This window comes from Meles meles, chromosome 1 (genome assembly GCF_922984935.1).
Source record: "Meles meles chromosome 1, mMelMel3.1 paternal haplotype, whole genome shotgun sequence".
Lineage (NCBI taxonomy): Eukaryota > Metazoa > Chordata > Mammalia > Carnivora > Mustelidae > Meles > Meles meles.
The window spans coordinates 95430386-95454114 of record NC_060066.1 but is presented as its reverse complement, the minus strand read 5'-3'; the positions used below and the strand labels follow the sequence as shown (position 1 = coordinate 95454114).

At 39.5% G+C, this 23729-nt stretch overlaps 1 protein-coding gene across 1 annotated transcript in view; it reads right to left on the bottom strand.

The window, feature by feature from the left end:
• The window catches only part of BPNT2 (3'(2'), 5'-bisphosphate nucleotidase 2), a 35638-nt gene extending 20209 nt beyond the window's left edge, over window positions 1-15429 (bottom strand). The window contains exon 1 of the mRNA XM_046004042.1: window positions 14909-15429. Coding sequence (XP_045859998.1) covers window positions 14909-15298 — 390 coding nt within the window. The 5' untranslated portion in view covers window positions 15299-15429. The remainder of the gene's footprint in view (window positions 1-14908) is intronic.
• Between the last annotated feature and the right edge of the window lie 8300 nt (window positions 15430-23729).

Sequence of the window (23729 nt, the reverse complement as noted above, 5' to 3'; positions counted from 1 at the left end):
CCCTGTGGAGCCTCGTAGAAATTCTAGAGAGGGAGATAAACAATAAACAAGATACATAAATAAAATGTGATATGCTGAATAGTGACAACAAGAAGACATAAAATGTAGCAGGGAAGAAGTATGTGGTAGGACAGTAGAAGAATGGCTATTCTTTAAGATAGGGTGCCTGGTATTATTCACACTAACTAGTCAAAAATTAGAAACTACCTAATGCCCATCAGCTGATGAATGGATAGACAAAATGTGGTACATCCATACAATGAAATGTTATTCAGCCAAAAAAAGAAATGAAGTACTATTCAAACTATAGGGCTGAGGAACCCCCAAAACATTATGCTAAGTGAAATAAGCAAGAAACAAGAGATCACATACTGGATGATTCCATTTACATGAAATGTCTGTAAAAGACGTATCTACAGAGTCAAGAGATCAGCGGTTGCCTGGGGTAAGGGTAGGAACAGAGATTAACACTAAATGAGCACAGGTTAATTATTACGGTGATAAAAATGTTCTAAAACTTATTAATGACAAAAGTTGTACACTTTGGCAAATCAAAAAACTACTGAAATGGACAACTGCCAGGGGCAAATTACATATGCAAAATATGCAGCAATAAAGCTGCTGTTTGTTTTCAAAGATAGGGTAGCTAAGGAAAAGGTGGTATTACTAAGGAAAAGGTGGTATTAGAATGACAATTTAAAGGAAGTGAGTCTAGCAGGCATCTCACCTTCCAGCCCATGGAGTAAAAACGCAAAGGCCCTGAGGTGGGAGTGTGCCTGGTATATTCAGGAGCAAGCAAGGAATAAAGTATGGCTAGAGCAGGGGCACTTGGGTGGCTCAGACAGGTAAGTGTCTGCCTTCAGCTCAGATAATCTCCAGGTCCTGGGATCCAGCCCCAAGCTGGGCTCCCAGCTCAGCAGGGAATCTGCTTTTCCCTCTGCCTCTCTTCCTGCTTGTGCTTTCTCTCTCAAATAAATAATATCTTTAAAAAAAAAAAAAAAAAGATATGCCTAAAGCAGAGTAAGCCAAGAAGAAAGGAACTGGATGGAGATGAGATTTGACAATAATGGAAACTGGATGGTGTAAGACCATGCAGGCATGACACAGAGTAAGCTGCCCCCCATTGTAACCTCTGTTAAAAATGCACAGAGCATCCTAGCCACTGCAGAAAGTTAAAGGAGGGTGGCCTGTGTAGGGAGGTACAGAGATAGAAAGAAGTGAAATCATAACATGTAACTGATAACTGAGAAAACCCAAAAGAATCTGTAGATAAACTACAGAATAAGAGAATGTAGCAAAGCCTCTACATACAAGATCAATACTTAACAATCAATTGCATTTTTTATATACCAGCGACAAATATTAAAAGTACTTAACATAAAAATGGAAGCTTTTAAAACTAACAAAAAAAGTAAATTATCCAGACTTAAAACAACTACTAAGATGTGCAAAAGCACTATGGAGAAAATTAAGCTGAGGAGTTACAAATGGTAAGGATGTCAATTCTCCCATCAGTAAATCTATAAATTTAATGAAAACTCCAATCAAAATCCCCATAAGTTGTCTTTTTTTTTTTTTTTTTTTTTTTTTGGTAAACCCCTTCTTGGAAAAAGAGCAAGCCATTTTGGTGAAAGGAAGGAAGAAAAAAAACAAAGAATTAATATGGTGGGATGACTTTCCTGACCAAATATCAAGACTTACTTTAATGTTAGAATAATTAAGACTGTGGCACTGGTGATATATTTGGCTTTTCCCCAAAGCTTCACTGAGAAAGCTACACGCGCGCGCGCACACACACACACACACACACACACACATATATAAAACACATCATATATCATATATATATCAAATCATCACACTGTACACCTACCGTGTGTGCATATATATGTGTGTATATATATTCACAAACACACGCACATTAAGTGTAAAGTGTGATGATTTGATATATTCACACACACGTTAAGTATACAGCGTGATGATTTGATGTATGTATATACTATAAAATGATTACCACAATCAAGTTAATTAATGCATCTATCATTTACTTTTTTCTTTTGTGATGAGAATGGTTAAGATCTACTCTTGAAGCAAATTTCAAGTACATGATACAGCATTAACCATAGCAATCTGACTATCCGATGCTCAGAACTTACCTTATTTATAACTGAAAGTTATACCCTTAGACCAACAACCCCTCCATTCCCTAAACTCTGGTAATCACCACTCTAATCACTGTTTCTATGAGCTCAACATTTTTTTTTGGATTCCACATACTAGTGATACCACGCAATACTTTCTCTGTGTGGCTTACGGTTTCAGGTGGTATATTTAAATCTTGTACGCATTTTTTTTTTAAAGATTTTATTTATTTGACAGAACGAGAGAGAGAATACAAGCAGGGGGAGTGGGAGCGGGAGAAGCACACTGCCTGCTAAGCAGGGAACCTAAGCGACCTGAGCCAAAGGCAGAAGCTTAAGGACTTGAGCCACTCAGGCACTCCTCTTGTGCATTCTGAGTTAGTTTCTGTTGAGTGGTGTAAGACAGGGATCTAGTTTTATTCTTTTGGATATAACCAGTTTTCCCAGCACCTTTATTGAGAAAACTATCTTTTCCCTGTGGTATGTTCTTGATGCCTTGTCAAATATTAGTTAAATGTGTATGTGTGGATTTATGTCTATATTCCTTTGGTCTAAGTCTTTGTTTTATGCCACTATCATACTTTTTTTTTTGTTTTGTTTATTTTATTTTATTTTATTTTATTTTATTTATTTATTTGACAGAGAGAGATCACAAGTAGACAGAGAGGCAGGCAGAGAGAGAGAGAGAGGGAAGCAGGCTCCCTGCTGAGCAGAGAGCCCGATGCGGGACTCGATCCCAGGACCCTGAGATCATGACCTGAGCCGAAGGCAGTGGCTTAACCCACTGAGCCACCCAGGCGCCCCACTATCATACTGTTTTGATTAAAGTAGCTTTGTAATATAATTTTAAATCAGGAAATGTGATGCTTCCAGCTTTGTCTTTCCTGCCTAAAATTGCTTCAGCTACTTGGGTCTTTTCTGGTTCCATGTGAATTTTGTATTATTTACTCTATTTCACTGAAAACTGACATTGGAATTTTGATAGGGATTGCACTAAATGTGTCAATTGCTTTGAGCAACATGGACAATTTAACAATACTAATTTTTCTAATCCAAGACATGCAATACCTTCCCATTTTTTGTGTGTCTTCTTCAACTATTTTTACCAATGACAGAGTTTTCAGATCTTTCACCTCCCTGGTTAAATTTATTCTTAAGAATTTTATTGTTTTTGATCTTATTGTAAATGGAATTGTTTTCTTTTCTTTTTCTTTTTTTTAAAGATTTTTTATTTATTTTTTTGACAGAGAGAGATCACAAGTAGGCAGAGAGGCAGTCAGGCAGAGTGAGAGGGAAGCAGGCTCCCTGCTGAGCAGAGAGCCCGATGCGGGACTTGATCCCAGGACCCTGAGATCATGACCTGAGCCGAAGGCAGAGGCTTAAACCACTGAGCCATCCAGGCGCCCCTAAAATTGTTTTCTTAATTCCTCTCTCAAATAGTTCATTGTTGTTAATTTACAGAAATAAAATGTTTTTTGTTTGGGTGCCTAGGTGGCTCAGTTGGTTGGGCAACTGCGTTCAGTTCAGGTCATGATCCTGGAGTCCCGGGATCGAGTCCCTGCTTCTCCCTCTGACCTTCACCCTCTTGTGCTCTCTCTCTAAATCAGTAAAATCTTAAAAAAAAAAAAAAAAATGGTTTTTGTTTGTTGATTTTGTATCCTATAACTTTACAGTTATTATTATTAGTTCTAATAGTATTTTGCTAAAAATTTTAGTTTTCTATATGTAAAATCATGTCATATGCACACAGATAATTTTATTTCTTCTTTTCTGATTTGGATGAATTTTATTTCTTTTACTTACCTAGCTCCGGCTAGGACTTCCAATATTATGTTGAATTAAAAAGTACTAAGAGTGGGCATCCTTGTCTTCCTAATGTTAGAAGAAAAGCTTTCAGATTTTCATGAATGGGTCTCATGTTAGCTGTAAGCTTGTCATATATTGCCTTTATTGAGGTATATTTCTTCTATACCTAATTTGTTGAGTTTTTATCATGAAAAAAATGTTGAATATTGTCAAGTGCTTTTTATATTTATCTTTTTATTTTTATAGTGAGATAATCATGTGATCTTTATCTTTCATTCTGCTAAGGTGGTATATCACATTGACTGATTTGCATATATGGAAACCATCCTTCATCCCAGGGATAAATCCCACTTGATCAAGGTGTTTGATTCTTTTAATGTCCGTTGAATTATTTTGCTAGCACTTTGTTGAGGATTTTTGCATGATATGTGCATGAGGAATAATAGCCTGTGATTTTCTTTTCTTATAGTATCCTGCATGGCTTTTGTATCAGGGTAATGTTGGCTTCAAAAGTGAGTTTAGAAGTGTTCCATCCTCTTCAATCTGGGGGAAGAATTTGAAAAGGATAGGTATTAATTTTCCTTTAAATATTTGGTAGACCAGTGAAGACATCTCATTCTGGGATTTTCTTTACCCGGAAGTTTCATTAATGATTCAATCTCCTTACAGGTCAGTTCAGGTATTCTATTTCTTCATGAATCAGTCTTAGTAGGTTACATGTTTCTAAGAATTGATCCATTTCTTCTAGATTATCAAATCTGTTGGCCTATCATTGTTAATAGTAGTCTCTCATGATCATTTGTATTTGCATATCAGGTATAAATGTTTATGCTTTCATTTATGAATTTTATTTTTAGAGAGAGAGAAAGAGAAGGAGGGTAGTAAAGGAAGAGAATCATAAGCAGGCTCTGAGCTGAGTGCAGAACTCAATCTCACGACCCTGAGATCATGATGTGAGCCAAAATCAAGAGCTGGACACTTAACCAACTGAGCCACCCAGGTGCCCCCCCTTTTTTGTTAATTTCAAGATTTATTTTTTTTTTATTACCCTTTTGATTTCTTCTTGAACCTACTGATTGTTCAAGAGTACACTCTTTAATTTTCATAGGTCTGTGCATCTTCCAGCTTTTGTCCTGTCAATGACACCACCGTGGTCAAAAAAGACCTATGATTATAATTTTAATCTTCAATTTGTTAGGACTCATTTTCTGCCTTACATGCTATCTACCCCAGAGAGTAGTCCATATGAGCTTGAGAAGAATGTGTATTCTGCTACTGTTGGATGAAATGGGCTATACATTTCTGACAGTGTCTGTACCAGTGTGAAAAGTAGTGCAAGTTTATTATTTCCTTATTGATGACCTGTCCAGATGATCTATCCATTGGTGAAAGTGAGGTACTGACATCTCTATTATTATTGTACTGCTATCTGTTTCTGTACCCAGATCTATAATATGTGCTCGATATATTCAGTGCCCTGATGTTGGGTGCATATGTATTTACAATTATTATATCTTCTTGATAAACTGACCCTTTTATCATTACATAAATTTTTCTTTGTCCCTTGTTAGAGTTTTTTTACTTGAAGTCTATTCTGTCTGATACCAGTATAGCTATCCCATTCTCTTTGGGTTTCCATTTGCATGGAATATTTTTTTTCTATCCCTTCACTCTGATCCTATGTGTGCCTTTAAAGCTGAAGTGTTTCTCTTATTGGTGGCATACATTTGGGTCTTTTCTCTTTTTTTTTAATCCATTCATCTGGTCTGTTTTTTGACTGGAGAATTTAGTTCATCTATATTTCAAATAATTAGTAAGTGTGGACTTACTAATGCCATCCTGTTAATTGCTTCCTGGTTTTTTGTGGCTTCTTTGTTCCTTTCTTACTCTCTACATGTCTTCCTTTCTGATATGATTATTTTCCATGGTCGTATCCTTTGTTTGTCTATCAGAGATTTTTGTCTTGTGGTTATCATGAGACTTACAAAAAATATCTTATAGTTATAACAGTCTATTTTAAGTTGATAACAACTTTGATTGCATATGAACTCTTCCCTCTTTCACTCCTTCTACAACATGTTTTTAAGGTTACATCTTTTTATATTCTATATCTGTTAACAAATTTTTATAGCTATAGTTTTAAAAAAATACTCATCTTTTAACTTTTACATTAAAGTTAAATGATTTACATACCACTATTACATTAGAAAATTTTGAATTTCATTATATACTCATTTTTTTATTACTATTTAGCATCCTTTCATTTCAACTTGAAGGACTCCCTTTAACATTTCTTGTAAGGCAGATCTAGTGGTGATGCATTTATTTATCTGGGAAAGTCTTTATCTTTTCTGCATTTCTAAAGACAGAGTGCTACAAGGTAAAGTATTCTCAGTTGGCAGGTTTTTTGTTTTTGTTTTTCTATCACCACTCCAAATATATCCTACTCTCTTTTGGCCTATAGGGTTTCTGATGAAATATTTGCTGATAGTTTTATGGGGCAGTTCCCTTCTATCAGATGAGTTTCTTTTCTACTGCTTTCAAAATTCTTTGGTTTTTGACAGTTTTGTTACTATGTACAGTAAGTCCTCTCTGAGTTGAATTTGTGGACTTTTGAGTTTCACGCAGCTAGATGTGCCTATATCGCCCCTGATTTGGGAAGTTTTCAGCCACTATTCTTTTAAATAAACCTTCTGCCTTTTCTCTCTCCTTCTCTGGGGCTGCTGAAATGTAAATAATTACACTTGATGGTGCCCCATAATGCACACAGGCTTTCTTTACTTGTTTTATTTTCTTTTTTCTCTGTTGACGGCATGATTTCAAATGATCTGTTTCTGAGTTCATGGATTCTTTCTTCTGCTTGATCAAGTCTTCTGCTTATTCCTGAATTTTCATTTCTTGTATTCTTCAGCTCTAAATTTCTAGCAGCTTTTTAAACTTCTCTGTTTTATCTCTTTTCATTCATGTATTGTTTTCCTGATTTCTTTGAGTTGTCTGTGTTTTCTTAAGCTCACTGAACTTCCCTAAAACAATTATTTTGAATTCTTTGACAGACAATTTGTAGATCTCTATTTTGGGGGGAGCAGTTATTAAGAAATTATGTTCCTTTGGCAATGTTTTATTTCCTTAATTTTTTTGTTTTGCATTGCTGTCTTCACTTCTGAAGGAGTTATCTTCTCCACTCTTTCCTGACTGGCTTTGGGAGACAGCTATCTCACCTTGAATCTGATGTGGAATTCGGAGGCTTTCTCTGACCTCTTCTGTAGATGTGCCTTCTCCACACTTTCTGTTCCCTCCTGGAGGGCATTCTTAAGATTATATGCTTTTTGTCTCAATTCCACAAAGCCAGACCAGGTGCTGAGAGTCACCCATTTGTTTTCTCTAGGGTGGTACCCTGCAATACTCAAGTTTGTAAGCCTTTACCCAGTTTACCAGTTTACCCAGTTATGCCAGTTTTTTGTACTTGTTTGCTAGCCATTTGCAAAGGCTCAATCTCACCATCTATAGGAGCACACGCTAAAATCAGGCCAATGTGGGTGAGTGGGGTAGGTCTGCACAAGGTATATAAAGTGTTGAGGCTGACTGTGAGCCAGCTGTGAGGATCTGAGGGTGAGGAGTCCATAGTGGCTTATGGGCAGCCTTCCTGTTGGGTATCTATGAAGAGATTCGTAACAACACTTTGGAGTTTGAGCCCTGGTTTATGTGCTCCCACAGCCTCTCCCAACCCCACAGCCTTACAGATCACTCTAGCAATGTAGGTGACAAGAGACAGAAGTGGGCTTCTTGGGCAGTGTCCTGCTTGGCTGGAAAAGCCAGGTACTCACTCAGACTACTGTGGTACAACTGCAGGCTGTAGGGGTCTCTCCTGGCACTGACCTTGATGGAGAGGTGATGGGAGCTAAGTGAAAATGTTCCTCTTATTTGCATCAATGCATCTATTCTTAAGTTTTGTTTTTTTTTTTTTTTTTTTTTTTTTTTTTTTTGGCCCCAATGATGTGCTGGAACTTCTCTGCTGGACCTCCAGACTCCTACAACGGAACTCTTGTCTGTGAATGACCACCAAAATCAATGTCCTGTGAGGGAATGACAGTAGAGAACTCCTTTTGTACCATCTTGCAGACATCAAGTTAAAGTATTTTGGATTTAGAGCCCATACACTTAATAATACTACAATGCTAGGCCATGTCAGATGAATGAATCTAAGAGTAACACCATGCAAACACCACAGAATAAACTTAAACAACAAATGTGACTCACAGAAACAACAAAGTAGTTCACCAACTACAAACCCCTGTAGTTTACAAAAACGGCAATGCCAAGTCTAGGAAGCAACTACTGTGCCTTATGATTTAAGATTTTTGCCTAAAGTTCAAGTCAGCCTCTCCATATCCTTTCAATGTAGCTTGACCTGACAAATTATAGAAGTGTATTTGAAAACATCTTTCCTGAGAAACGAATGAAGCAAGAGAACAAAAACATCAGCACAATGTCCTCATCTGCTTTTGAATAACTGCTACTGGTAACCTGCCACTACCATCACACACCTACAAATTGAATAAATCCACTTTCCGCCACTGTAAAGAGCCTTACACACAGCTGGTAAGATCACAAGCAGTAAATCTATCCTAATTCCTTTCCACATTTCACTAGCCAACAAGTCCTGGAAATTCTACCTCCCAATTTCAAATAAATGAAATTATGTATTCCAAACAAATCTCAATTTAAACCACTATCTAGCTCTCACTTGGATTTCTCAAATAGCCTCCGATTGCTCTGGTCTCCTACAATGCATTCACTGATGTGTTCATTCCTTCAACAACTATTAATGACCATATATTCTTTTTTTTTTTTTAAAAGATTTTATTTATTTGACAGACAGAGATCACAAATAGGCAGAGAGGCAGGCAGAGAGAGGAAGGAAAGCAGGCTCTCTGCTGAGCAGAAATCCCGATGTGGGGTTCGATCCCAGGACCCTGGGACCATGACCTGAGCTGAAGGCAGCGGCTTAACCCACTGAGCCACCCAGGTGTCCCAATGACCATATATTCTAAACTGTTTTGGGCACTAGGATAAAATAATGAACAAAATGGACAAAATCATTGCCTTAACGGAGCTTCCCTTTGCAACCCAGCAACCTGTCATCTTCCTAAATAAGAGTATTGTCACTCCCTGCTTAAAACTTGCCAATGGTTTTTCATTACACAGAAATAAAATCCAAACTCTCAAAAAGTTCTCAGATATGGTACCTCGCACTGTGCCTATCACACAGCAGGCATTCAATAACTGTTTTCTTTTTTTTTTTTAAAGATTTTATTTATTTATTTGACAGACAGAGATCACAAGTAGACAGAGAGGCAGGCAGAGAGAGAGGAAGGAAAGCAGGCTCCCCGCTGAGCAGAGAGCGGGATGTGGGACTCCATCGCAGGACTCTGGGATCATGACCTGAGCTGAAGGCAGAGGCTTTAACCCACTAAGCCACCCAGGCGCCCTCAATAACTATTTTCTAAATGGATATCTTCTTCCACCTTTTTAGAAGCTTTTTACTATCAACACCATCTTTCACACACATACCTCTAAATAAACATGTTCTAGTTTCTCACATCTTAAAAACACCACCAAAAAATTTCATAGAAACTTCTCTTAGTTTCATATAAGACCCCAGCCAAGCTCTGTAGAAGTCCAATTTCTTAAAAGCCTTGTCTTTTACTATCTCCATTTTTCCTCATCCCATTTTTTTTCAATTTTGCTCCCTTTCCATCAAGCCACCAAGCAAGCTCTTAAAAAGTTCACCAATGACCATTCACCATGCAGAACTATCACTAAGAGTATGTTCTGTCATTGCCAGCTCTTCAATTTATTGGGAATGTGACTAATCTTCCTGAGCTGCTAAAGTGGATGATAAATCTATCTTCCTACTGGGTTCTATGGCTGAATTAATGAAACAGAATAGGTAAAACAAACAAGCTTAACATTGTGCTTAACAAGAAGTAAGCATTTAGTAAATGCTGGCTGCATTAAATGATTATTTTCCATCTTTGTTACCTTTGGCCTTAGGCCCTTGATCTTCCCCTTTCACACAATATTCTTTCCATAAGCAATCCTTTTCCAATTAATATCACAACGATGACTCACAAATTTGTATTTCAAATTCAGATGTCTCTTCAGTACTTCAGAGCCACATATTCAAATACCTCCTTAACATGTCCCCTTGGCCATATCAAAGACAACTCTTAACTTCTTAAGTCTAAGATGGCACTCATAATCTGCCCCCTTGGACGTGTCATCCCTCAGTCTTCATCTCCAGCAAAACACCAATTGTGAAAGCCAGATATAGGATACACTCTGTAACATCCTTAGAAATTCTCTCATCTCTTTCCAATTCTATCTTCTCTACAAACATAGCCCCAATTTAAAATATAGAATGTCTCTCCTGAAAAACCTCCTAACTGGTTTACTCCCTCCAAAGGATTCTCCAAGCATCAACTCTTGAGGCCTTCTAGTCATTCAAAATACTGTGGGTTAGTTAAAAGTACACTGTAGTTATACCTCCTATACTGACTTATATATAGAATTAAACACACCTGAGATGATTCTCAGACCATTAAATGAATCTCTCTACAGGCCTAAAATTATTTTCTAGCTATCTAAAGTTTGGTAAATTATTTAGCCTTTCCAAGCCTCAATTTCTATAGCTGCAGAATGGAAGCAATAGTACTTGACTTCCTATACTGTTGTCAAGAGTACCTTAATAATGGGAATAAAAAGCTTAAAAGCTTAATTCAGTACTTGCTACTGAGAACTAAATAAATGTTAGCTAGTAAAACAAGCTGAGTGTAATGTTCCCACTGCCTGAGTTCTGGTCCTTATCTCTTGCACAGCCTATTTTAACATACCCCAACTGGTCTCAACCACCTCCAAATACCCACAGCCCAAAGCATATTGTAGGCTTTAAGAAAAGTCAGGTAAATCTGGTCTTCTTTAGTACTTTAGGATTAAACTAAAGATCATGTTCAAACTTCTTTGAGTTTGGCATATGATCCAGCCCGTTTACCTTCCTAATTTCTTCCAGTCATTTCGGATTCATCGGATTCAATGCATCAGATTCAGACATATCAGCATACTTGAATTTACTATACTACCACCTCTACTGGGCCAGCTCCTTTCAACTTAGGTTTTTTTCCTGTCCACAATGCTTATGTCTGCACTAATTATCAAATTACTAGTTATCTGGAATTTACAGAAGAGGAAAACTGCAGCTCAAAGAAGTGAGATGACTGGCCAGGATCACATAGGTGGGTGACTAGACAAGACATCAAGGCAAGTGGTTCCCTTTTTTTTTAGAAATTTATTTATTCATTTGAGAGACAGAGAGAGAGAGAGCACCAACGCACACAAGCAGGGGGAGTGGCAGGCAGAGGGAGAGAGAGCAGCAGACTCCCCACTGAGCAGGGAGCCCTATACAGAGCTCAGGGTGGTGCTCCATCTCAGGACCCTGGGATGATGACCTGAGCTGAAGGAAGCCATTTAACTGACTGAGCCACCTGGGTACCCCTCAAGGCAAGTGTTACAGCATGATATTAGCACTTCTCAGACTTTTCCAATGAGCACTCTTGCTGAGAGAAGAGTTTGACTCCCATCCTAGAGGTCAAGGAAGGCCTACACCCAAGACTCTAAAAAGCAAAATGAATTATTTTCTAAGTCAAAAACTTTAAATAAGTTGAGGATATAGAGGCTCTCACAGTTAGAGCTCCCTGTGTGTTAAACTGAAATTACAAATCCAAGTTTGTCTGTTCTGTGGCTGTAAATTCACTCCACAAACCTATCGTCAGCCTTCATTTTCATCACTATTCAGAAGAATGTAATTAAAGACAGTATGATACAAATGGCTGCAGTTACTAATACTTTCTTAAAATAAAATCAAGTATGGCCAGAGTGTTTAGGAAGAGGAGAAAGACTGCCCTGAGGACTCTCCCAAGATCCCTAATGTAAGAAAGGCTGAAGACAAAAAGAAATCCAGGGATCCTAGGCCAAACCTGAGTTTTCTTAGGATAACACACTTCTGCAGAGTAGGGCTTCTCAACCAGGGCACCAACTGAAAACTTAGGCCAGATCATTCTTTGCTATGGAGAGCTGTCACGTGCATTGTGGGCCAGTTGCCGTCTACCTACTAGATGCCAATAGTATTCCACCCCAATTTGTGACAAACAAAAATCTCTAGACTGTCCAATGCCTCTTGAGTGTACTCAGATATACACCTGGTATAACCTTGTTCTGAGAAGTAAACATCAGGAGAATTCAAGACTCTGATTCTTGATTCTAGACAGGAAAATCTTGAGAGAAAATAAGAGACCTCTCCCTATTTGCACAGGACACCAGGATAAAAGAAGAAAGTATTTGTGGCTTCTCAATGCTAATTTGTCATAAGGAAGTAAACTGAGTGGGATTTGACTTAAATTCCTTATCAAAAAAATCCAGGTGAGGCTTCAAAAACGAGACATTTAAGACTGTATTCTGGGTGCTGCAGGAGAGGAAAGAAAAGAATCCAGGGCTGAGTTTCTACTTAGATGACAGTATTTGGTCTCTAGTTTAACAACATAGTGATAAAAGGAAGCAGCTCAACATGACACTACCCTACTCTGATACTGTGTAAATGAACATAACCTCCTTTACCCCAGCAAAAGGCCAACACTAAAAATATACATGTGAATATTCAGTCACAAGAGAACAAAGTTATTTTACATAAAGGGAGAGCCTTCAACATCTGCAATTCTGAAAGCCTAGCTTTTATGTTTAATAAAATGCTGCTCACTACCTTGGCAGCTATTCCCATAGCATTTACTAATAAGTGAGAAAACAAAGCAGAATCCTGTGGAAGTTAACCAAAGCAAAAGGTTTGGTAGGGGTGGGGTGGAGTTCACTTGTGAACACACACGCACATTCTTCCATGTTTTTGGTATTTAAGACTATTTTGTCTTTATCCGTAAAAAAAGAAATTCAACTCTACTTCGTATATTTTATTATTATTGCTTTTAATTTTCCACAATTTGATGTTTTCCCAGGAAATTTACCATAAATTTTAAGTAGCCTCCTAAAGATCTAGCTAAAATGAAGAATTAGAGAATTCACATAAACTACAGTGTCATGAGCCTCAGATTTCCCATCTGTAAACTGGCGTAAATAAAATTTACTTCTTAAAAGTTTCTGTGGCAAGGGCACCTTGGTGGCTGTTAAGCAGCTGCCTTCAGCCCAGGTCATGATCCCAGGATCCTGAGATAGAGTTCCACATGGGGCTTCCTGCTATGTGGGAGGCCTGCCGTTCCCCATGCTTGTGCTTACTCTCTCTCTCCCTTGTTCTCCCTGTGTCAAATAAATAAGTAAAATCTTAAATAATAAAACAAAATTAAAAAGTTGCTGTGGCAATCAAATGAAGTCCTATGTGGCCACTATCTGGGGGCCTAAAATACACTCAAGAAATGGTTACCATTTCTACTGTTGTAACTATTCTACATCAACTTCTCGGAAACTCCTGTTTCTTCCACAAACTCTGAGGGGAAAGTTTTTTGGAGAAAGAATATATTTCTTTCTTACATCTCATGATACATCTTACATCTATGAAAACACAAAGTAAGTATTTGGGTTGATAAAGATTTGTGATGATAAAGTAGGCTAGGGCAAAGAAAAATAAATGTTTGGTGTTTTGTTGAGAATTCTCCGGTCAAATACACCTGACTGCCAGCAACTCATGATATGAAGCCAATGTTCCTTCCCCTGCAAAAAATTTTTTAAGGAAAAAAAAAAAAAAAGAAAAAAAAATGACAGAAAGAGGACAAAGGAGAAACAAAGCAATAATATGACAGACCAGAGGAAGAGTTACACAAGATAAGTAAATTCTACAATGACAATATTCTCCTAACTCTTCCAAGAACAACAGTAAAAGGTCAGGTGCCTTCCAAAGAAGCTGGGGTTTAGATTTCACTGTTTCTCTAATTAATAGAATACCACTGGAAACAATTTTTCTTCCCAATAGCCAAAATCTACTATTAGGTGAATTAAGACATACACTTACGAAACATTGCTATGCTATGCTAAGTTCTTCCTCCAGAACTATGTTTTTGAAAATTTTATTCATTCAACAGCAGATCCACTAAAATGAATTTTAGAAGTATTAGTAACAAAATTCAAAATTCTGAATTTACCTAAAAAAATGTCAATTCCTTCCCCCAGAAATCTATCCAAATAAAAGGCAAAGGTTGTTCAATTCTCTTTATCTGGAGGTAATAACCGGGTAGACAGCTGAAATGAAGTTTCTGGGAAACATACTTCCAAACACTCCTTTAAAGAGCCCCCAGAGTACATGCCATTAAGAGATCACTCCACGGCTAAAGTATATCATGAGCATACCCCCAACAAATGCCCTGCACATTAACAGCTCTGCAACAAGACTTCTACGGTTTTTAGCCCTCAATTAGCTCCTCGTAGGTCCGGCAAATACATGTATTCTATAGTTACAACCCTTTCAACAATTACCAAGGCAGGCTACACGGCCATGGGGGTTCTAGTCCAACCTCCTTCATTTTAGAAAAGGGCCTGCAGTGAGGAATGAAGTTAACTTTCACAGCCTTTTGATATCAAGGCCCACCCAGAACTGAGAGCTCCAGCTTCCAAGTACAAAGCACGTACACATACCCCGGGAGGGGCCAAGAAAGGTAAGGCCTCTGAGTCAGACTACCTGCAACTTCACCCATCTCACCTGCCAACTGTTTGTACGACATTGAGCACCTATACTTCGCGTCTCAATTTCCACGACTGCAAAATGAGAGTCAGGACCCCACGCCCTGGGGCCATCGGAGGAGTCAAGGCGTCAGGACGCGCTCCAAGGCTTCTAGGCTCCCTGGCTCCCTGACCTGGGCGGGCGCCGCCGCCCATCCGCTCCCAGCGCGCCAGGCACTCGTGGCACCCACCTGCACATTAGGGAAAGCAGTCTTAAGTAGGTAGAACATCTTGCGGTTGGACAGCACGTCCCCGCTGGTCATCTTGTCCTCGGCTCCCTCGCGCGTCTTCCCCTTGGATTTCTCGTGGAGGACGTTGCTCTCGCGGACGCGCCTCACCTCGTCGCCGCCGCGAACAGCGGCCAACACCGACACGGCCAGCATCTCGCGGAGGTCCACCGTGCCCCCATCGGCCGCGGCCGCGGGCCCCGCCGCCCCGCCGCCGCCCGGCTCGCCGCCCAGGCCGAAGAGGCTGAAGCGGCCGGCCAGAAAACCCGAGTACAGATGGTAGAGTACGCCAAGCCCCAGCAGGCAGAACACGGCCACCCCCAGCGGGGACAGGCGGATGCCCATAGGGGCCATGGCGCGGGAGGCCGGCGCTCGGGGCGGCGGCCCTCACAGGCCTCCCCGCGCCCGCCGCCGCCGCCGCCGCGCTCCCGGGCCGGGCGCCGCGCGAACTACACCGGCGTCCGCTCGCCGGCGCCCGCGCGCCCCATCGCTCCCTTCCGGGAAAGGCCGAGTCGCGCCGAGAAGCCCACCCTTGACGTGCCGCGCGCCCAACTGTCCCGGGCAGCGCGGTCCCCAGTCCTCAGCCGGGCAGCGGGTCCTACTTCCACGTTAGCCAACGGCTGCGAGGTGAAAGGGGAGCGTGGGTGTGTATCCGGGTTACGCGAGGGGGCGGGGAGGGGCGGAGCAATATAGGCTCCGCCCTCGGGGCGGGGGTGACCCTGGGGGCGGGACAGCGGTCTACCAGCTCAGCGAGCCGCCAGATTGCTCCTCGTTCTTAAGTCCGGAGGGAGCAATGTTTGGGTTTTCGAATCACTCTTGCTTGTGACGGGACAATTTTCCGTGGAGGGAAGGTGCTGAGTGCCTTGCGCAAATTTAAATTAAATCTCTCTTCGAACGAAGATGTATGGGTGACATGAGGTCTAGTTTTTAGTTTTAGAGTTCCCATCGCTCTCAGATTATTGGCAAACGGAGGAAATGACAAGCCATTTTCAGAGAGATCGGTATACTTTTTTCTCTGGTGCTCATGGAGACAGAGCCTGTAACTTTTTAAATCGCTTCTCTGCCCTGGGTGAGGTGGGCAGTGACCAGTACTGGAGGATTTTACTTGGCTTTTTAGTGTATTGGTCTCTCTGTGGTTATCTAAACGTGTGTGCATTTACAACTGTATGTTTATATAGATTTTTCCCTATACCTCCATCTGCCAGAATAAACCATCCTTTATGCGGCTGAAAAACATGGCTTGATTCTGGACTTACGTATGAAAGAAAATGCCTGGGGCTTCTCTCCTTTCCAAGGATACTTTATACGTACCTTTTTTCCAGAGGTCCAGATGGAAGAGGAAAGGTCTGAGAAAGCCCACTTGATATAAAGATTATTAAGGATGGTCAGTCAATCTAGAATATGTAATCTTTGAGTCAATATAGGCCCTCCAAATGTATTTGGAGAACCCTTTAACAGATGTAACTGCCTTGTATGCCACTTACCTTAGCAGTCATAGTTAATACTTACTAAATTTTAATAAGTATTATAATAAGCATTAATAAATTCCTCTTCCATCTCATAATATTAGGATGTGCAGTATCACTCTCGGGTATTGGAACACTTATATAAAATCAACCTAAAATGCAGCCTATTTTACAGTGCATAGGCAAAAGTCATTGGTTTTAAGTGGGCTTTAATAAACATTAATGACCTTAAAAACTGGAAATATACGAAATGGATTCTGAACATCCTTTGTTAAGCAAGTCCTTAGAGACAGGCTGACCTTCACCACTTCTCAGAGTTCAGAACATCTGTAGAATTTGCATATGGCTATATAGATAAAATAAACAAAGACTTTTGATTGCTTGGTTTCCCTGGCAGCAATCTGTAACTAGCTTAAAAATAATCACAGCACAGAATCAAGCACAAATACAAATCAATGAAAGAACAGTCTCTGGAGTGTTGACAGCACCAGATCTTAAGGAACTGGCAGTGTTTTTGTCAGCTTTTGGGAACAAATTCACAATTAAGCAAAGCTGCTCTCAAAAGAAATTTGAAAGGGAAGGTCACAGGGTAATTATGGCCACCAAATCCAGAGATAAAGATCAGGGTTGAAGTAGACTTAAAAGTTCAACAGAACCACCTCAAACTATACTATGAGATCAGCAAAAGATATGTGTTGGGGAGTAGTTGTGAAAATATTCAAAGTATCATTAGATGATGCTTTTTTGGATGAGATTTGTAAAAATAAACTGAATAATATTTCCAAGGATATTAAAAAGAATTGTTGGCCCCATTCACTGTGGCATTATACAAAGCACCAGTGAGACACCCAGAGGGATACTGAAAGCTCTGGCAATTTATGCTGCAGGGAAGGGATTAAAGAATCAAAGGAGAAAATGCCCTGAAACAAAGAGTGAGTTTAAAGATCATAGTTCTGATAAATAAATAAATATCGTGGTTCCAAAAGGGGCTCTAGTACCCAGGTGACCAGAAGGAATAGGTAATAGATACTGATAAAATATAGCATGTGATCATTAAGAGAAACTGAGTGATGAGAAAATGCAATTAATTACATGTGGGACAGTAATGTCTTAGAAACTTCACAGGAATCTGATTGCAAGAAACTTGCTTTCTCAGTAGCAAGTGGTCAGAGGCTCTAAAGAATGCTTAACTGGGTAGCCTGGGTGGTGCAGTTGGTTAAGCATCTGACTATTGGTTTTGGCTCAGGCCATGCCCTCAGGGTCGTGATATCAAGCCCAGCCCTGTGTCCACTCTCTGCTTAGTACTGAGTCAGCTTGAGATTCTCTCTCCCTCTGCCCCTCCTGCTCACTCTGTTTCAAAAAACAAACAAACAAACAAACAAAATGCTACATACCAATGAAAATTATATGCAAGTAAATGTAAACTAAAAGGTTTGTGAACTGAGGCAAACTGGACTTTCAAAAATAACTTTTTTTCTAAGTGTTGAAGAATACGAGGACTGCCTATATTCTGTATAAATACCAATAGCAGCAAGAATTGACACACAATAGAAACTTCCTTAACAACTTGCCCCTTCACTGGCTTGGCAGACCCTGCTTGCTGCCATCTGCGTGTCTATACATAGTAAATGCCACCTTTTGGAGCACTGCCCCCTCCTACCCCCACTATTAGAACTTTAAATACTTCTTAAGGGTTAATTTTGTTTATTTCAACCTCATTTTTCCATTGTGGTTACTATCACAAATACATACAAGTTAAATGTTATTAAAACAGTAAAATATGAGTATAAATCTAAAGCTGAAAGCTTTGAATGACTTGATATGGGTGAGTCATTAAAAACAAAAATTACTATCAAATTAAGCATTGGAGCAAAAACTGTATCCGATTGTAAAGAAAAAGAATCATAAAAGCTCAAAACAATGCTGAAGTCAGATTGCTTGACTTTAAGGAAACCAGGCTGGTCATCTTAGGTAATGCATTACGCATGAGGTTGAAAGAGCAACTAACAATTATACTGAAAGAAAACCCTTTGTCTTGTATAAAAAGATAGACAAATGATTATATATTCAGATATTTACATCTACAACCCACTTCTATCTTGACTATATTAGACGAAGAACCGCCCCTTAAAGTCTGGATATTGCTACCTTCCTACAAATACCACCTTTCTTTATGCTCTCCATTATGTATGAAATAAATAATACCCATGTATAGAACATTATTGAGATCTTAAATGATGAGGATATTTTGATTTGTCCGAATGACTCCAGACCCCAGAATTTATCTTGGAGAAACGGGTATGTGTGTGTGAAATCTCTGCCAGCTAGTTTTCTTCTTGGTTTTTCTTTGGAAAGAGCATTTAATGGGGACAATGAAATTAATTAAGTGTTCAAACTAGATGAACCTTATGGAAAAGTGGTTTAACTACTTTTCTGAGAAAGCAAGAACTGATGGCATTTCTTCATGTTTAAAATATTCCAAGAAGAATATTATTTGCGTATTCTTGCTTTAAGTGAGTTGAGCCTATAAAAGCAATAATTCTATTTTGTAATAGACCCAGTGATATGGTGCTTGGTTCTGCCATTAAAGTTCTCTCTTTAGCAGGTCATATAATTCTTGGGATAATGGCTTTCCTTTGTTAAGATTTCATATGCCTATTTCTAAAACATGATCTACATCCATTCTTAAAATGGATTTTCCCAAAGATTTAGAAATACTCCACTTAAATGGGTAACTTTTTCAATTGATATAAAATAATGTGTTACCACTGTAACCTTCTACTATGGCTCTGATCTTAGCAATAATAACAGCAAATACTTATTTTAAATAGAGGCAATGTGGTAGGTATGTAAAATAGAAAATTGCATATAATTTCTACCCTTCGAAATTGTAATCACTCTAATCCAGATGATCCCCATGAAGTCAGGTAGGTATTTTACATATCTTTCTATCCTCTGACTTTTTGCATATATGAACTCAGTAGATATTTATGAAAGTGGACTTTTAAAAACTAGTTTTAATGAAATTTTGTCTATTGTGTAAAATATTTTTAAAAATCTTGAATTTAACAAATACATTAAGGATCCAGCATTCCTTTTGTCTGTCCAGAACTTTCATTTCATAGGCATACAAGTCAGACAAAATATTTGCTTTGGAGCTGTTAAGATGTCAAATATTTGTTAATTTTTGTGTGTGCTCCTTATTAAATCCAATGCCTGGCAAAGCATCAATTTAGTTAGTAATGTAAACTTTCCCACACTATGTTTTATTCTCTGAGTAGTCCAAACTCATACGACATAATTTCTCTGCTATCTACCTGTAACCAGAGATAAAATTTATCTTCTTAAAACTCCATTTAGTTAAAAAAAAAAAGCCCACAATATAGTATCTAAAATTTCCTAGTCTCCAAAAATAGCAATTGAGTATGTTTATTAATCACTATCAGAATATGTCATTTATGGCATTGTGTTTATGATTTATATTACAGAAGAACCCCAATATAATACATGTTGCTATTGCACAATCCTGGGTAAAATGCAAGCCAAGTCATGTCACCCAGAATGTAAGAATTCAGTGTATTTAATAATACTTTAGCCAATGTATCTCAAATGTACTGTCAATGAGAAAAGGTGAAAAAAATATTTTTAAAGGAAAGTTGCACTTACACTGTTTGCCCTACTACATGAAATATCCTTCTGTGTGTTTAAGCCCTCTGAATTTATTTCATGGTTCTATTAATGACTCACTGTTTGGAGACAGTTTTCTGTGAGTCTCTATTTCTCTTTGTCTTTCCAGCACAGGCACTGACTCCCTTTTGAAGAATGCTATCTTTTCAAGGCTGTTTGTTGTACAAACAGCCTTGAAAGAACGTGATAGTGTCTTCCTCCAGAGAAAAAGACAAGTTTGTTTCCTGCACATTGAAATAAAGATAATGGGAGGCAGGCTTACTGTTTCAAGGTTCCTAAGCTCAGAGTTCTGCTCCTCTGGACCCTCTTAGTGTCACTCAGTGAGAAGTGAGGCCTGAGAAATAGGGGCCAGTGCTGACTCTGAATGCCACAATTGCCTTGTCTCTGAGCCAGGAGTCTCATGTCTTCTTCCAGCATCCATGAAACTTGTATGCTAACAAGTTAGCTGCAGGTAGGGTAAAGTCTCAAACAATGTTCCCACATTATCAATTTTGCCATAAGGCCAATTTTGCCAATTTATCTCTACACCTTAGTCCCAAAGAAAATAGAAAATGCAGCATCAACTTACTAATACTGAATTATGCTACAAAGTATCTCCCAGAAGCACCTCCTCTTTTAGCAGAATGAAATCTCTTACTCCTCTCTATTCACCCAGGAGCCTCACTTAGAGCTTCCTGCTAATCCTTGGGATTTCCATAGTTAGCAGAGATGAGACACACCCAGATTGCTCTAGATGAGAAGCATTCCTGTAAGACTATCTGTAGTAACAAGGAACCCCAGGAACATTCTCAACAACTTAAGATTCATTCTGTGTCTCATTGCTTCTACAACCATAATATTCCACAGATCATGAAGTGCTTCAAGGTTGACTCATAGTCATGAAGAATACAAAACAGCTCTAGTAACCCATGTTTCTTCCATGCATCATGTTTATACCAGCAAGAAAATCTCAGATTAGGTCACTCATACTGGCAGTGTTCCACATCAAGTTACTTGTCATGTGGTATTTCCCACATATATCTTGCTGGATGCCTTTGGCTCTGGACCAATCATTTCATCCAAGATAAGCAGGGTTGGGGTCACCTGGGTGGCTCAGTGGGTTAGGCCTCTGCCTTTGGCTCAGGTCATGATCTCAGGGTCCTGGGATGGAGCCCCGCATCGGGCTCTCTGCTCAGCGGGGAGCCTGCTTCCTCCACTCTCTCTGCCTGCCTCTCTGCCTGCTTGTGATCTCTGTCTGTCAAATAAATAAATAAAATCTTTAAAAAAAAAAAACCAAGATAAGCAGGGTTACTTTCGTTGCATATCCACACATATAGCAAAAGCCATTGCAACTTGAAGAATAGCTTAATGTTGCTTTCCTTGGCAGAGGGCCATGGGCGGATATAGTCATCATTGGCCATCTCTTAGTGCCTCAAGTAACATCTTAACATCCTTACGCCTCACTACAAAGTTACAAACACCTGCTAGGTAAACATCGAATCAGGAAAGTCTAGAGATTAAAATACTGGAGTGATCAGCTTGCTCCATCTCTTGTTTATGTAAGTGAGTAAACTGAGTTTCCCCAAAGCTAATCTGGATGGGAACCCTGGTTTTCCACTTCCTATTCAATGCGATTTCCACACAGTGCCCACATATGGGTGACATATCCCTTCTTTGGAAGACAGCAAGTGCATTGGCCCCTCAAATGCAGAGCCCTTGTTTCCAGGCTCTGCCACAAGGACTGCTCCATGGAGTGGCATATTCTGTCTTTGTCTTTTTCTCTCTCTCTTTCCCTCTCAGTCCCTCCCTCCCTCTCTTTTCAAATTCAGTTGACTCACTTTAGATTTGCATATAATGTGATTCGGATTGCATTTTTAATTTTTCTCCTTCTTGCATGCTTCTGCATGATACCACTTAATTTTAAATAGTCTCCAGTTTCTACTTTGTGAATTGCTTATTACCACAAAAAACAAAACAAATTCTCAGGTTTTGTGCTCTTCATGATCTTCAAGCCTGGATACCACATTCTCCAGGAGGCTTCCCTGGTAGAAGAATGGATGCCATACTCTTTGTGTGTGCTCCAGTAGCCAACAGCATTGCCTGTCATTGCCTGATCCCATCATCTCTTCACTGCCCAATTTCCGGTGGCTTCCTGTACAGAACTGTGAGCTCCTGGTGGACAAGACCCATACCTTTTTCTGGGTCGGTATCCCAGCACTTGGAATACTTGAACCATGCCCAGCAAGTGCTTTATAATGCATTTTTCCACCCAACACATTTACACCACCATTATTTATCCCTTCCAGTATTCCTTGCTTAGCTTTGTTCATTACTTCTTATCTCTTCCTATTCCCATAGGGCAATAGAATAAAGGAACAATCTCTCAGACACAAAATCTTACTAAAATCTAACCAAAAGACAATAAGAAGAGCAGTAGGAGGGAGAGTTTACTACATTGAATTTCAACTGTGCATGCCTTTGTCTTTAAGCTCAGATGGCTCTCTTTCAGCCCCAGACAGATGTCAATTTTAGGGCTATCTCTTTGGAAACATGGACCAAATTTATCTATGATATTCATGGAGCAGGTCAACATATACAATGAGTCCAGCTCTTAGCAAGTGGCAAAAGATGGATAGTTCTTAGTAATTCCTGATTCTTCGAGATGCCAATTAGGAAATGACCAGCAAAATGGAATTTCTATAAACTAAGAACAAGATGACTCAGGGGATGTTTGTGTGACCATGCTCTTTTTAGGCTGCTCACATCCCTCCTCATGTAGAAAGGGACAAAGTGTGCCAGGGTCAGGGCTAGAAGGAGGGGGTTGATGGCAAGAAAACTTGAGGCAACATCTGGGGTGATGGAAATATTGAATATTATTATTGTTCCCTGACATTGGTCAAAATTCAGCAACTTGGCAAATAATTAAAATTGACATATATAAATTGGCGTATATAAATTGTACATCAAAACTGATTTTTTAGAAAGAAGGAAGGACAAATCAAGTCAAGAAACAGATCCTGTATATGATAGTAATGTACCTCTTTGCAGACAAAATAGGATGGGGGCGGGGATTCAGCATTTCTGCCCTGTCATGTTCCAACAAAATTGTTTTGATGTAATGTCTTAAGAGGATAAGAAATCTTGTCTATTCCTGTCTGGCATCATCTGCAAGCTCATTCTCCCCACCAACTCGTGCAGGTAGAAATAAACACAGAATAGTGAAGGGAAAAAGTCCAGCCCTTTGGCTAGTCAGACTAGAACGCAGAGGACCGGGGAGGGGGCAAAGTGATATTTCTCTCCAATGGGCACGCAGCAGATGAATATAAATCATGAGGGTGAATAAGTTCCCTGTCTGGCTGGATTTGTGACTGAAGGTCCTTTAAAGATTGACCTGGATAAGAAAAACTAGGGCAGCATTTGAAAGTGATGTCACATGTCTACATCAATCCCAGCAAGGCTCCAGCCAAATGGAAGGAGGAGACAAATGCCTGCTGAAGAATCTGGAAGGGGGCTCTGCTTACACCCTAACTAGAACACTCGGGGCCAACTTCAGCTAAAGCTATCATGTCCAAGACAGGGCTCCTGAGGCTGAGACTACAAAGGAAACAAAGATGCAAAACCCTTTGCTTTCCCTTAATGATGGTTTATGCTTT